Here is a 15213-nt window from a genome sequence, read left to right on the forward strand (position 1 = left end):
TAAGGTGTGTTGCTTAAATCCATGAAGTGCTATAGAGAAAATCACATTTTACTTATGTAATTAACACATTTTGAACTCTTAAAGAAATTTAACAAAAGGAAAGACACCCAGCTAAACTAAAATGATCCAGCAAACAAAAACTGTTGTGAGCCGCCACCCTTATATCGCCTTTGGGCTTTTGGAGCCTTGACCTGACTTTTAAAAAAAATAATTGGAAAAAAGCACTATGCTGCTGAAAAATGAAAAATAGATATTTGCAAAATTCTGCCTAAATATGTATTTTACCTGGTTAATGTGTGTGGTGGGGCGTGGTCTGCAGCGCCGCTGCAGGGGAGTCGGATACACCTGAGCGGCACCCGCAATCACACCTCGCCGCCTTAACGTCTGTGCCATCTATGCTGTTGTGTTGTTGTTGGTATATGTCTGGCTGTGAGCTGAAAAGCTTCAGCCGGCTGTATGCGTACAGCAACCGTGTGTGAAAAGTGGTCAGTAAAGAGATGCTGAAAAGCATGTTCAAGGAAACATCGTTGGGTCTGCCGTGGTATGTTTACAATGGGACTTCTGCTCCTGAACCTCTGCGCACAGAGTCTGTAAATCGGGCCTGTACGAAGTCCCTTCATCTTTAGGTTGGGGCAGGACTGTAAGCTGTCATCTGTGAGGTGTGAGCTGTGTTTGTTTTTAACATAGTTCACGGTGGAGACCAGCTGCTGACATAATGTGGATCCGAAGATCCATAATTGGCCTCGGTTGAAAGTCTTGATAAATGCACGCCGTTTCGGCGGGTACACCGGCTTCCGCGAGTGACGCTTATATTGGGCGATGAAAAAATAATAGAATATAATTTTATTTCTGTATTTCAATATTACAACGATCTTCCAATTTAGAACTACAAGTTAAAAAAGAACTAACATTAATAAAATACACTTCAGCTAAATACTTCTAATTTATTTTCCCAAACCACGCAGAGCCGCATGCTGCAGGTTGCCGACCCCTGGGTTAGGGTTTTGCCCATATTCAAGGTAGGATTAAACTTCATGTTGATGATTCTCACGGATAAAGATTGATAATACACATGTAGCGGTAGCAGGAAAAATGAAGTTAAAACACTTGACAGAAGTGATCACATTTGCCGTTTTAACCTTGCAATACTTGCTAATGAAGATGCTCTTCACAGTTATTAAAAGTAGATTGTGATGTCATTTTTGCAAAGGGCATATGGGGGTGGTAGTTACTCAGTTAGCTTTCTGAGTAATTATACAAGGTAAACAAGAATATATTGAAGAGTCAAACTCAATGAACTGAACAGTCACTAAAGCAGAGTCCCTGGTTCAAACGTAAACCTGGTGAAAAGGAATAGACTATATCTCATCAATGCATGAATTATCCACAGAGCTGACACACACAGCAACAAGGACACCATTTCAGGAAAGAGATGATGCTGTTGGTGAATTTGACCATGATGTAGGACTTGGTATATCAGAAAACGTTACTGAGAAAATGATGCATACTTTTATCTAAATGGGCCACATATGAGGAGTATATGAGGAGTACTGGATGAATAAGCACTCAGTGGAGATGATGACAGGAAGTGGAGTCCCTGGGTGGAAAGAGAAGACACGGATGACGCATCGGAAGGAGGGTAATGAAGGCAGAGTTTGCAAAGAGGCGTTGTCACATAAACACATGGTTCCCATATGTGATGTCTTAAACATACAGCATTCGAAAGAGAAAGATGAATAAATTAATTAATAATACAGATGCATTTTCAGTATCAAGCAGCCACACACTCATGTGTGTGTAAGCTGCACAGAGATGACGTGTAATTACATTTCTAGGGAGGTGCGCGTCAGGTCACAGAGTAGGCTATGTGATACATTACTCCACATAAAGTTATCATGAAAGGTGAATTGGTTATAGAGACCAAAACCATATTCAGTTATTTTATGAGGCTGTAAACAAGGTGCTTTATATTGTAAGGTAGACCCTACAATAATACATACAGAGAAAAGCCCAATAATCATGTGACCCCCTATGAGCACTTTGGCGGCAGTGGGAAGGAAAAACTCCCTTTAAGCAGAAAGAAACCTGCAGCAGAACCAGGCTAATGGAGGGGCGGGGCCATCTGCCGCGACCGGTTGGGGTGAGAGGTGGAAGACATTTTAACATGCAAGCTAGCCTCAATTACAGGGACTGCAGTCTTATATGTTGGGTCCCTGGTTTCTCACCTCTGTGGCAAAGAAGCTTGTTGGCTACATCCTGCCACTCTACCATCATGGGTCCAAAACTACGCTTTAAACAAAAACTCCACTTAAGACAGTTTACCAAGGTAAGAAATGTCTATTTCTTTATTACATTCAACAGTACAGTACACTGTAATTGCACATTTTCACCAGATATAGCAGCATTCTGACTGGCAAATGGACTAATTATTAGGCACAATCAAGACATTTAAATACAAATACACACGTTCAAATGTGTCATGGCCACTTTCTGACCACAAACAGATTCCACTTAGCTGTTAATGTACATGCCTGGTAAAACAAATTCTATACAGCTAAACACACTGTCTTCTACCTGCAACTCCAGTGGCAACAAAACAAGTAAGGTCAGGCCAAGCCCAGATTATCTTCTCAAAATAACACAAAAGAAACAAAAAGAAAAATCTTTTCTCTTGCACAACATGTGCCAATCAGTGCATTTCAGGAGTTATAAAGCCTTTTCGTGTATTTTTATGGTTTCCTTCAGACAACTTCTTCACTTAAGATAATGTCTTTAAAAAAATTAATTAATTAAAAAAAACCTGACTGACACTGTCTCACCTTTGGAGGAATGGGTGATTGTGGGCTCAGTAAATGCAGCAGTGATGGCTTTTGAGCAGGTTTATCTAATGCTGCGGTTTTGGATGAAGTACGGCTAGGTTTATATGATATTACTTCTTGATTTCAGGTGATATTTTTGCCAAATGTAGGCTGATTTTAAGCGCAAAAAAGACAAGAGAAAAAAAAAAGAACTTTGGCACTAAAAAGTGAGGTGAAATCCCAGCTGTAAACTGCCTGAGCTGGCCTAGAACTAGCTTAGACTCTGAAGCTGCTGCAGGTGGAGATCAGTGTCTTCACCTGTAATATGCAGCCACTTGTCAAAAACAAAGGTACCTTTTGTTTGGTCTCTTATCTTATTATTTTTGACAAAACAAAACTTTTGCATTTCACTTGTTATTTCCTGAATTTCCTGAATGGTTGAGACTCTACAGCACAGGTGTCGAACTCCAGGCCTTGAGGGCCGCTGTCCTGCTTGTTTTCCAACTAACTTGCCCTTGTGCCTTCTTGGATGATCTGATATCCTCGTGTCAGTGTTGTTCCCACATAATCATAATAAATGTTGTTCCAGGTTCAACATTGCAAGTGAGCAATCACATTGTTGTGACATCATAGGACAATATGTATAATGCTTACCGTTTATTAAAGAACAGTATCCTGAAATGCAACGAATTCAAATTGCTGGATTGGCGGACAGACGCGGTTTCTCGCAAGTTAAGTAGATTTTTTTTAAGGCGGTTTTTTCCAAAGTCGCAAAAGTATGACGTCACAACAATGTGATTGCTCACTTGCAATGTTGAACCTGGAACAACATTTAGTATGATGATGTGGGAACAACACCAACACGAGGATATCAGATCGTGCGTAGCTTCTTATTGGCAAAGCACACCTGATCCAGGTAATCAGCAGCAGGTAGGGCAGGGGTACCTCAAAAACAAGCAAGATACTGGCCCTCGAGGACTGGAGTTTGACACCCCTGCTCTACAGGCTCAAATGCCAAATGGACTTCCAGTGTGTTTCAAAAGATGTGCTCAAGATTCAAATTTGGCAGATACAGCAGATATAGATTTGAATATAAAGATGTATATACACTGTATATTAAGATGAACAACACAGAACCTAAAGATTCCCATTACCTACTGGCTGTTGTATAGGTCAAATTGTAGGGTTTGGTATGGTAGTCCAGTTGCCATCGACCTGTTGGAAGGCTCACAACTTTCTGAGAATCTTCATACACTCCCTGATCATTTAAAGTCAGACTGACATTAACACTGCATTGAACCACTGTGGGGGTTTGAGGCTGATACTGCAAACACATCCAGTTGATCCAACCCAACATTTGCCAACAATAGAACATCATATCCCAACACACTGGACAGACTGAGCAGGTAGACTGCATGCAGTCTACCTGCTGTAATGACTGTAGGTCATTCTTGACTATCAGCAACAGAATTGTGCTTATTTAAAATGTTTGTTCTGGGTTGTTGGGTACAGGGTCTCAGTTGAGCCTGTTATATTCCACCAACTACTACTACTGATACTTGAACTATCAAGTATCAGAAGCTGATATTGAATCTACTGAGTCTTGTAAAAAATTTTAATCTTTGGACCACAAATTTGTCATCAAATATTTTGAGCGTATCCTAAAGTGCAAACAAATAAAACAATTTTAATAATAATGGATTGGGTTTATATAGCGCTTTTCAAGGCACCCAAAGCGCTTTACAATGCCACTATTCATTCACACACACTGGTGGAGGCAAGCTACAGTTGTAGCCACAGCTGCCCTGGGGCAGACTGACAGAAGCGAGGCTGCCATATTGCGCCATACCAGTAGGCGGCAGGGTAAAGTGTCTTGCCCAAGGACACAACGACCAGGACAAAGAGCCCGGGGATCGAACCGCCAACCTTCCGGTTACAGATGCCCTTCCCAACCTCCTGTTCCACGGTCGCCATCATATAGACAGCACGTCAAATGACAGGTCCTGAGCTTAGATCACCCAATAATCCCTGAACTCTACCCAGTTTAGTTAAAAGCCCCCAGGTATTTATTATTTGCTTTTAGATGAAATTTCTTTCTTTTCTAATGTAAAAGCAAACAGATGGAATGAATCGTGGGTTCACTGTTGGTCAATCTTTCATTTGATCCTTACATCAAGTCTCTTTTTTCTTGTTTTTTGTTTTTAAGTGGTTTGAGTCTTAGGAATGACAAAGAAGCCCATTAAGTAGCGTTTAGTAGCGTTTTAATAATGTAGTCTAGTATTGTGTTTAATACTAGACTACATTAACCAGAAAAACTACCACAACAATCCTTAAGTGTACACATATGCACAAAGCAAGCTGCCTGGTGAAGCCAGCAATGATTCTAAAGGTATGTCTACTAACTGTTGCCACAAGAGGTCATCCTGAATGGCTATTTATGTTTACTTAAGCCAGGGGCGTCCAACTCCAGGCCTTGAGGGCCGATGTCCTGCAGGTTTTAGATATCAGCCTGGGCCAACACACCCGAATCAAATGATTAGTTCATTACCAGGCCTCTGGATATCTTCAAGACATGCTGAGGAGGTAAATCAGCTGTGTTGGATCAAGGACACATCTAAAACCTGCAGGACACCAACCCTTGAGGCCTGGAGTTGGACACCCCTGACTTAAGCCATGGTGCACAAACGACCTTTTTGCCTTTCAAACGGATCGCCTCACTCTGAATTTCCTGCCCAACATGCGTAACTTCTAACCACTAAATGCAAATGCCATTCTGTCTGTTCATGACTGACTGTTGCTACTTCTTGTGGAAACTAAAGCTCAACCAAATCTTTGTTGATGAAGAATCCTCACATTCACATTTGATGTTTTAAAAATAAAACTTAGAAAGTACAGTTTCAGTACTGACAGTCAGGTCTTATATTGGAAATTTTGCGATTTCTCACCTGACAACCTTTAAATCTCTGGCATGTTGGACTCACCGTGTACCTCCCGGATTGGATCTTCAGTCTGGCTTCTGTAGCAATAACCCATTCCACCTCAGCCCCCTTATATTTTAATGCAGTGCTAACCTCAGTCTTATAGCCTGCTAAGTAAGAAGTAAACCATGAGAAAACCCTAGTGAGATAAGATGCATTTTAACAGTGTTTCAGAGAGGAGTTATGCCTTATACCACAGAGCGATGCTCTCCACATATATACACAGCGCTCGGCTGTATGCGCCTCTTTGTGTTGCCTGGCAGCTGAGGAAGAAACTTGAAATATTTGGGCATCAGATCGAGGCAGGCGTCGCGGAACTTCTTGATCCGCCAGTAGTAAATAAGAGGGTTGAGGGCTGACTTGAGGTAGCACAACCACAAGACCCATGTGCTGATTTGAAAAAAGCTGTCTTTGCGGTAGAACCTGTCACTGAAGGTAGTTACCAAGCTGAAGGCAGTGAAGGGTGCCCAGCACGCTGTAAACACGGAGAAGAGGATGAGGATGGTGGTGAAGGCACGGGTCTTGAAGCTCATGTCTATGTTCATCTTGAAGGGCTTCTGAAGGCTGAGGAGGCCCAGTTTGCTGGCCTGGCTCAGACAGACGCTGTCTGTTGTGTGGCTACGGATGCGAATGGCATTGTGGCGGATGGTGTTGAGGATGCCCATGAATGTGTATAGCATGACTGTGAAAGGCAAGAAGAAAAAAGCTAGCGTTAATATCAACACATAGGCGTGGTAACCAGGATCACTACTGTAGCCAAATATACACTGAGGAGCTCTGGGTGGGATCTGTAAGGGAGGTGAGCCAACAGCTAGAGGGAAAGTGAAAATGAACGAGAGTCCCCATGTGACCACTATGAGCAGCTTGGCTCTCTGTGGGCTCAGCTTATCTTGCTTCTGGACAATAATAAGAAAACGATCAATGCTTATTATAAGCAGTACAGCTGCTCCTTCCATAACAAAAAACCAAAAGAGCATGGCGGAAACGCGGCAGAAAACATCTCCAAAAATCCAGTTGGTGGTCACCACAGTAACCAGAGCAAAGGGCATGTTCAAGATGGCCAACATCATGTCCGCAAATGCCAGACTAGCCAGCAGAATGTTGATGGCTGAACGCATGGCAGACCTCTGGTACACCATCAGGCACACCACTATGTTTCCTGACAGCGCCACTAAAAGGATGGCTGCCATGACAAAGCAGAAGAAGATCTGCAGAGGTAGGCCAATGCCTTGCTGGATTTCCAGAGCATTTGCCGTTGGGGTGACCGGCTCCGAGGGAGACCCGGAGCCCAGGGAAATGTTTGCCACAGAGAGGTCTTCCATTGGTAGCCTCTCAGAAAGGTTCAGCAACCTCGTAACGACGCAGCAGAAACGGCTGTTAATGTCCCCTGTATCCAGGAGGGGAACAGTAGTGGAGAGAACCATGCTTCTCGAGGGTGAGCAGGCATCATTGCAGGAGAGTTCACATAAAATCTGATGGCAGACATGCGGATATCATCTCCCCAAGGCCACACGGCACCATCTTCATGGTAGCAAGACCCTAAGACAAAAATAAAAATATGTTAGAATTCCATTATGGATTATTGTAGGGTCTATCTTACAATCAGTTTGTGGAGAGCAGATTTCCGTGTTTAAGGATAACAATTTGAGTTGTCACTACCAGACTAAACACAACTTGACCGATGCAGGGGGTCAATGGTTTAGGGAATACCAATTTTCCTATTTGCATATTACACTATTACAGCTACAGGATATAACTATTCTGTCTTAGCACGAGACGACTATTCATTTTCTATTTAAAAACACACTTAACAACACTTCCATCAATGTATGATGTGTCAGAAAGGACGCTGAAACAGAAACAAGGTTGCCATGTTTGGTACAATAGTGATGATCCTTCACGACTGGAAAACTACAATCAACTGAGGCGTGGGGTGGACAAATGCATTGATTTCCAGCAACAAATAATTAAAAAGTTGAGCAGGACTCGTGGGTATAATTCAATTCAATTCAATTTTATTTATATAGCGCCAAATCACAACAAATGTCGCCTCAAGGCGCTTCATAGATACAGAGAAAAGCCCAACAATCATATGACCCCCTATGAGCAGCACTTTGGCGACAGTGGGAAGGAAAAACTCCCTTTTAACAGGAAGAAACCTCCGGCAGAACCAGGCTCAGGGAGGGGCGGCCATCTGCTGCGACCGGTTGGGGTGAGAGAAGGTGTGTGTAAGTGTGTGTGAGTTATACACTTTTACAAGTTTAAGAAAGTGGACAAAATTTGGCTGTAAAAAATTAATGGCAAGTGCTCCCACATAGTTTAAACAAGCTGAAAAATGCAAGTATTTTGAAATAATATGTAAAATTTGAACAAAGCTCCCGAAAGATTTCATGATACTGTAAATTGGGGTAATAAAATAGGATGTTTCTGCCAAAAGATTGGTGCCTGAGTAAAATATGACTCATTTCAGTTTATTTAAGCAATCAAAAACACAGAGCCTTACTGTTTTAGAACAACAGACCAACACCATGACGGAAATCTTTACAAAACAGAGGATGAATTTCTCCCAAAGACCTTTTTACAAAACTGAAACTAAAATGTCAAAGTTTACTAGACAAAGATAAAATTCAATGAGCAACTGTTTTCTTTTTCATCATTTTGTTAAGTGTGTCTGATTGTATCTTGCCCCCAGCCATGTACCTATTAAACTAATTACATCTTTGAAATAAATAGCATAAAGTTTATTTTCCAGTATACAGAATTAAGCCACATTTAAAAGTGGAATACAGAAAGACAAATCTGTCTCCAAACAGAAACACATTGTCTGGTGTGTTTGGCTAAGCTGTGATAAGAAATCCTATTCCAATTTTTTTTTACCCCTGAGAGTGACAGAAAGCTAGTTCTCAACCGGACACAGGGCAAATACTGCAATAAAAACCCTTATCACTAGTATAAACACTGGCGACATTGCAGGCAGGCCAGCTGGTGTTATTACAATAGGCAGCAAATGGCAGATATAATAAATGGGCAGCACCAGAGAGTCCATTTGTTAATAGGATAACTTTCCACACAAATTAAGCTTTTTAGTATTTTAGTTCTGTGTGGGTGTAAAAAAAATAAACAAATATCAAACCAGTGTAATTATGAGCAATTACTGTGACAACACTGCATTTAAGCCTGTTAGAGGGATCTGTACTTTGGCTGTGCTGCTGTGATACTAGGATATGCAGCCATTTGACAGATAGCGCCATCTCTTCAGCACACCGGAGGAGACAAAACCTACAATGCGAAAATAAACGGCAGTGTAATCGGGCAGAGTTTGTTTTGTTCATATGCTGATGACAAGCTTATTGTCTGCCACAATTTCCACAAGAAGAGCAAGGAGCAGCCGGTTTAATCTTCTTGGCCCAGTTCCCACTTCATTAACTCTGCATTCAGTGAGGTAGACTGCTGCATGTCGGCCTCAACAGGTAGGGTAGTGTTCGCTGCTTTTGAGTGCAATGACCTACGATGTTAAAAGAGCCACTCCAGTGTCCCAGCAGTCAAGTGATCCTGCATAGGAAATGAATGATCAGGTACTTGGTGTTCTGATGTTCGACAGGGAAATGTTTAAATAACTGCAGAGGCACTGCAATTATGTAATGAGAATATGCTTACAGCTTTTCACACATCTTGTAACCTTGAATCGCTCAGAGGGAAAAAGATTTGTTGGGAAGCTGCCCAGTGAGCTCACGATGGTGCTCGTGATGTTACTGGGAGGTGCCAGTTTTAACGCAATAAGAGCCAGTTCAGATACCGTGTTTATTTCAAATAGCACTGTTAAACACTGGTGTGTCTGTGAGAGAAATACCAGTGTTTCCCCTCATATAGCATTATTTGGACAGGCTGCTGAGTTACACGATCACCCACCCGTGTATGTTTGAAGAGTTACTTAAAAATTCTAATCTAGAAATAATGCAACGTGTGCTGGATTAAGTAGAGGACAATCCCTTGCTATTATTTCAAAGTTCAGTTGCTGCTTGCCAGTTAGCTCCTGCCCTTCCCCGTGTCATGCTTCCCTCCTGCCTGTACTCTAACAGTTGGTAATCTCTGCAGTCTTATAAATGCTGCTCCGATGTCCTTGAAATGAAGCAGCTACAGAGAGGAGGGTAGACAGAAACCTGCGACCCAGGGCTCTCGTGTATAACCTTGTTTTTAGGTACCTTTGAACATTTCACACTGATATTTTCCCAGTGATATCATGCCTTGCATTCAAATGACTTATGGCTTTAATTTCCCATACCATCTACCTTTGCTTATTTGTAACTAAGCATAGACTTTGCAGCAGATCGTACACAACGGTGCGAAATGGTTACAGGGAGCACTTTAAAGTAGTCGTATAAGATATTACTTTTAAAATCAAAACTACAGACTGTGGAGAGCAGGGACTCTAACTTAAAGAGCTCTTGCACAGTAGTGAAAGCACAAGTGGAAGGAATGTTACCACAGATCCTTTTAGTACATTAGTTTTCCGAGGATCTAGCAGAGATGTTGTGATTCACAAGATATCCGAGTGTCCTTATTGTCTGCATTCAAATGTTCTGGAAGAATAAAGATTTAGTTGGTTTTGCTCGTGTTTATTTAGCATTAGTTAGCAATGCTAATACCGATTTCTGGCGATCTAAAAAAAATGGGATATTCTGATATATCGGTGAAAAAACACATTTCCCTATGATTTACTATGTGTAGTTATTTTAATTACACATTTATGCACTGCCTGACTATACCTAGAGCAGCCGTTTATTGTTTCTGGTTTTCTTAAAAAATGCATTTGGAACACCAGCAACAAGGCTGAATGGTGTTGAAGGTTGTTCCAATCTCTTCTTTACTTTTTAAAATGTTCATTTATCTGCTATAAATAAAGATGAGGTTCGTTCATCCATCCAGATTCAAGTCTAAGCAAAGATGCCCAGATTTACATCTACCCAGCCGCTTCTTCCATTCAGTTCATTCTGGGAGACTTCAAAGCATTCCCAAGCCAGCCAAGAGCTATAATCTCTCTAGTGTGTCTTGGATCTTCCCCAGGTAGTCCTACTGGTGGGACATGAAACAGGTGGTGTCTGGGAGGTATCCTTGTCAAATGTTCAAACCACGTCAACAGGCTCCTTTTGATGTAGATGAAGAGTAACAGCGCTACTTCAAGCTCTTCCCAAATAATCGCGCTCCTCACCTTATCTTTAAGGGTGAAGAAAGATTATTTACACTGCGTCTATCCACAACCTCAATCTTGTTGTCACTACACAGAGTTTGTGGGTCTATGGTCTCAGATTTGGAGGCGCCAATTCACTTTACACTCAGGCGCCCTACTGCAAGCTGGGGGTCAAGAAGTCAAATGAATCCTATGCCAATACAGTTTCAGTTAGATGTTAACATCCACTTATTTTATTGAACTGTTCTTTTCCCAGGGTGGAATCATTGTGCATACATCTTTAATCACTTATTAAAAAAAACAAAAAGAAAATTCTCATTTGTTTTGGATTTTCTTTCATCCACACAGCGCTAAAAGTATAAATATACGATATAAGATTTGGTTGAATGTCCCTTTGGATGTTACAAATTGACTGGACACTTCTGGTAGCCATAAAGAAAAGTCTGACATAATTCTGGATGGATATTTGACCACTTTTCTTGGCAGAATATTAAGCGTTAAATTAAATTGATTGGCATGGGGGGTTTAAAACTATTCCACAGATTTTTAACAGGTCTGGGGTTGGTGTGTTAGGAAAGCTATTCCAAAGGTTTTATCAATTCCAACACCAGTTTTGATGTGTACATGGGATGATGTTCCTATTAAGGATTATGTCCAAATGTGGAACTTCTAGCTGCTGATTTTATGTGAAGTTGAAGAATTTAGAGGCAGTCCTCTGTCTTCGTTATTCCATCCACTTTGTGCAATGTATCAGTACCACTAGGAGCAAAACGGCATTTAGATCATGATGCTATCACCACCATGCTACTGGCTAACTAGCTCAATCTTTTGTCTCATATGACCATAAAACATTTCTCCAGAAGGCATCTGGCTGGTCTATATAAGCTTCTGCAAATTTCAGTCAAACATAAAACTGTTGATTTTGAGCAGAGCCTTCCATTGAAAGCTCCACAGTACACAGTGATGCTGGTGTTCCAGCAGTTTCCACTTCATGGCAGGCTTGAGCCTTGGTAGTTTCTGAATTATTCCTGGAATTCCAAACCGATCTCCTCTCATCTGAGGCTGACAGTTTGAGTCTTCTTAAAAACCTTAGCAAAGTGGTGACACATATGAATAACTTGTACTTAAGCACAACTGTCTTAACTGATAATTACAAAATCTGCAGTTATTTAGAAATGACTCTAAGAAATCTTGTCAACTTGTATAAATTCACAATTCTCCTTAGAACTTCGCTAAGTTTACTGGATTTTCCCATTATTCTGAGTGTGGGTCACTGCAATGAATGCCGTCACAGAGAAATTACGAAAGAGTAGTCAATCATGATCGCTAATCAACAACAGACCGTGTCAAGTTAAAACATACTGCACCATCTATTAAAAAATTATATTTGACACTGTATGTATTCTTTTTAACCTGTGAGGATTACATGAAATCCCCCCAAAAATACAAAAATACATGATGAGCGAATGTAAACTTCTGACCACAACTGAAGTCAGTAATATTCAATTCAATTCAATTTTATTTATACAGCGCCAAATCACAACAATAGCCTCAAGGTGCTTCATATTGTAAGGTGGGTGCTTTACATCCTACAATAATACATACAGAAAAGAACACAACAATCATATGAACCCCTATGAGCAAGCACTTTGGCGACAGTGGGAAGGAAAAACTCCCTTTTAACAGGAAGAAACCTCCAGCAGAACCGGGGTGGCCATCTGCCATAACTGGAGACCATAATACTGGCCTAACAATAATAGGTTTTACCTGCCTCATGTCAACTGATTGAGTTAATCCTTTCTCTTCCAGACATTTTGAAAAGTAGCAGCTGCAGAAAACGTAGCAAAATATATACATGGAAGAAATGAACACCACTGAACAGCCTATCACAACCACTGCGGACCGCATCATCCATCATGTAGTTACATTTTGGGGGCAGTGCATGTTAGGCTACAGCATCAGGGGTTCAGAAAGGTTTGTGGCTACACTGTACCTATAACCTAGTTTTAACTAAGTATAATTTCACTGTCAGACTGAGTGGAAGAAGTGCAACTGTAAATGACAGCAGTATACTGTTGCGTTATATTTGCCTCACAAGTCAGATGTTGCAGCAAGTTTAACAGTTTTACTGCTTTTTCGTGCATTACAGCCAGATTATCAAGTCAGGGTTGGTGGAGGGTTGCTCCAACTTTACTAACTGGTTCAACCACTTTATGCTTAACCATACAACCGTCACACCAAGCTGCAATTACACTGAATATCTACTTTCATTTGTTTCACTGTTAGCCTTTTGTAAAATAAAATGTATTAATTTTTTTTTTTTTTTAAAACTGTAAAATTAGATTGCTGTATGCATTTACTTGCTACATTTATTTTATAAACTCAGAAAAAGAATGTTTCAGTGAAGGCTGATGTTCCCTGGATGGTTTCCAGTCTCTTCCACGCACTGAGGACTGAAGCTTATTGAACACTGGTACTGGATTGGTACTTGGCACCGGTAGATACCCCTCAAAGACAGATGAACAACGACCTTAATGGAATATTAGTGCCTAGTACTTTATTCAGACCAGGCCTTCCCTTCATCCACCCCCAACTCACAGCTATTTATGCCAGGCCGGAGCAGCTCGCCGACCGCTGTTTCACAGAGCATGAAACCGCTTATTTCGACAGGATTCGGTGATTTGGAGCCATCCACTCAAGCTCAGAGACCGAGAAAATAAACAGACACTTCACATTACTGCAAGCGACGAGAACAGCGGGTGTTCGGAACAAACGGCCTAATTCATGTTTTAGCACAAAACATGAATGTCATTATTACACCGCTGCTGGTCGGGTTTAAAGCATACTCGCTAATATTATTACCTGCTTCATTCTCCCATGCTGGAGCTCAGGAGCAGCTCAAGTACAGAAGCTCAGTCCGGAAAATGGAGCATCTCACCTCCAAAAATCTTCATGGTCGTCGGTGTAGAGAAAGACACATAACTGCTTATGTACCCGAGAAAAACCCTGTTTTAGCTTTAAAAATATATATATATATTTTGGCAACAGCGCGACGGCCGGTGATGCCACCACCTCCACAAATGAAGGCTCAGAAGAAAAAAAAGTGAAATCCGTGTTTGGTCAGAACGGCTTTGTTTCCAGCAACAGCTGCTTATCCGCGGCGGGAAAACGGAAGGTTTCCTACTCGAATCTTTGTTTTCCTTCATCCATATGTGAGGTGTGAACGGCCCATCCTCCACTGACAAATGTACCAGTGTCACTGTATGTGAGCGTCTACTGTACGGAGCCCAGATTTTCCTCATACGGTTCTAAACTACTCTCACTGGCTGCTGCCTGCGGGAAGGCGCAGACACCCACTACTTCCTATATTGCCTTTCAAAATAAAGAACTAGTTGTGTTTTTTAAATAGTGTTTTTGAGTGGATGTAAAGTTGATTTGGTTGTTTTCATGTGATTTATGTTATAAACAGTACACCTAAAAAGCTCTTAAATGCTGTAGCAGTTGTCCCACCTCAGCCTTCCGCATGGTATAAACAGTTTGCTGCTCGCACTGAAAATCATCTGATGATGATTTTTCAAAAACAAGTTTTTCTTGTAAAAGTCCCACTTTATTTGTAATTGCAAATTTTGTCACAATATCTTTAAAAAATGAAATGTGTATGAATAGTTTTTTTTTTTTTAAAAGATTGTGTTGAAAAAGAAATAGCTAAGCTTTAACTCTAAAATAAATTTCATGGCGTATGGCTAAATTGTTGTTTCTGCATTTTTGATTTATAAATCAATTATCTGCATTATTTTGAAGATAAGGCTACACAGTTTCCGGTAAGGTTTGCGTTCCTTGATAACTGACATACACAGAATGTCATGGGCAAAAGTGGATATTCCTAGTGAGGTGCCCCGTTTCGAGCACCGTCCAATAGAAAGGATAGACTGTGCAAGTGGGGCGTGGTTTGTTTTAGCGGAAGTGCCTTTTGGGGCATGTGCGGATGCATGCAGTGGGTGGTAAAGACAACAAAGACAGTACATTAGCGATAAAGTAATCACGGTGTTTTCAGGATATTGTGCAGTGTGGCTGGTCGGTACAAGAAATTCAATTATTTGAAGATTTTTTTTCCTTTTATTTGAAAAATTGTGCGTATATGCAGCAGATGGTATAAATGCCACAGGATTGTTTTCACTCATAAATATACTCCATGATGTGGCTCCATGACTTCTACATTAAAATGCATTAAAAACAGCCCCATCCATAG

General features: G+C 41.1%; 1 protein-coding gene across 1 annotated transcript; it reads right to left on the reverse strand.

Moving 5' to 3' along the window:
* Positions 1 to 202: 202 nt before the first annotated feature.
* Positions 203 to 14286, reverse strand: gpr63 (G protein-coupled receptor 63). Its single transcript, XM_085132183.1, has 2 exons — positions 13827 to 14286; positions 203 to 7315 (listed from the first exon to the last, which is right to left on the reverse strand). The coding sequence occupies exon 2, from the start codon at positions 7198 to 7200 to the stop codon at positions 5965 to 5967; it is 1236 nt and encodes a 411-aa protein (XP_084988309.1). The 5' UTR covers positions 7201 to 7315; positions 13827 to 14286; the 3' UTR covers positions 203 to 5964.
* Positions 14287 to 15213: the final 927 nt, after the last annotated feature.

The sequence above is a fragment of the Neolamprologus multifasciatus genome, chromosome 15 (assembly GCF_963576455.1).
Source record: "Neolamprologus multifasciatus chromosome 15, fNeoMul1.2, whole genome shotgun sequence".
Classification (NCBI taxonomy): Eukaryota; Metazoa; Chordata; class Actinopteri; order Cichliformes; family Cichlidae; genus Neolamprologus; species Neolamprologus multifasciatus.

Excerpts from the sequence above, each read along its gene's own strand:
- gpr63 (XM_085132183.1), bottom strand. The coding sequence starts at position 7,200 with ATGGTTCTCTCCACTACTGTTCCCCTCCTGGATACAGGGGACATTAAC.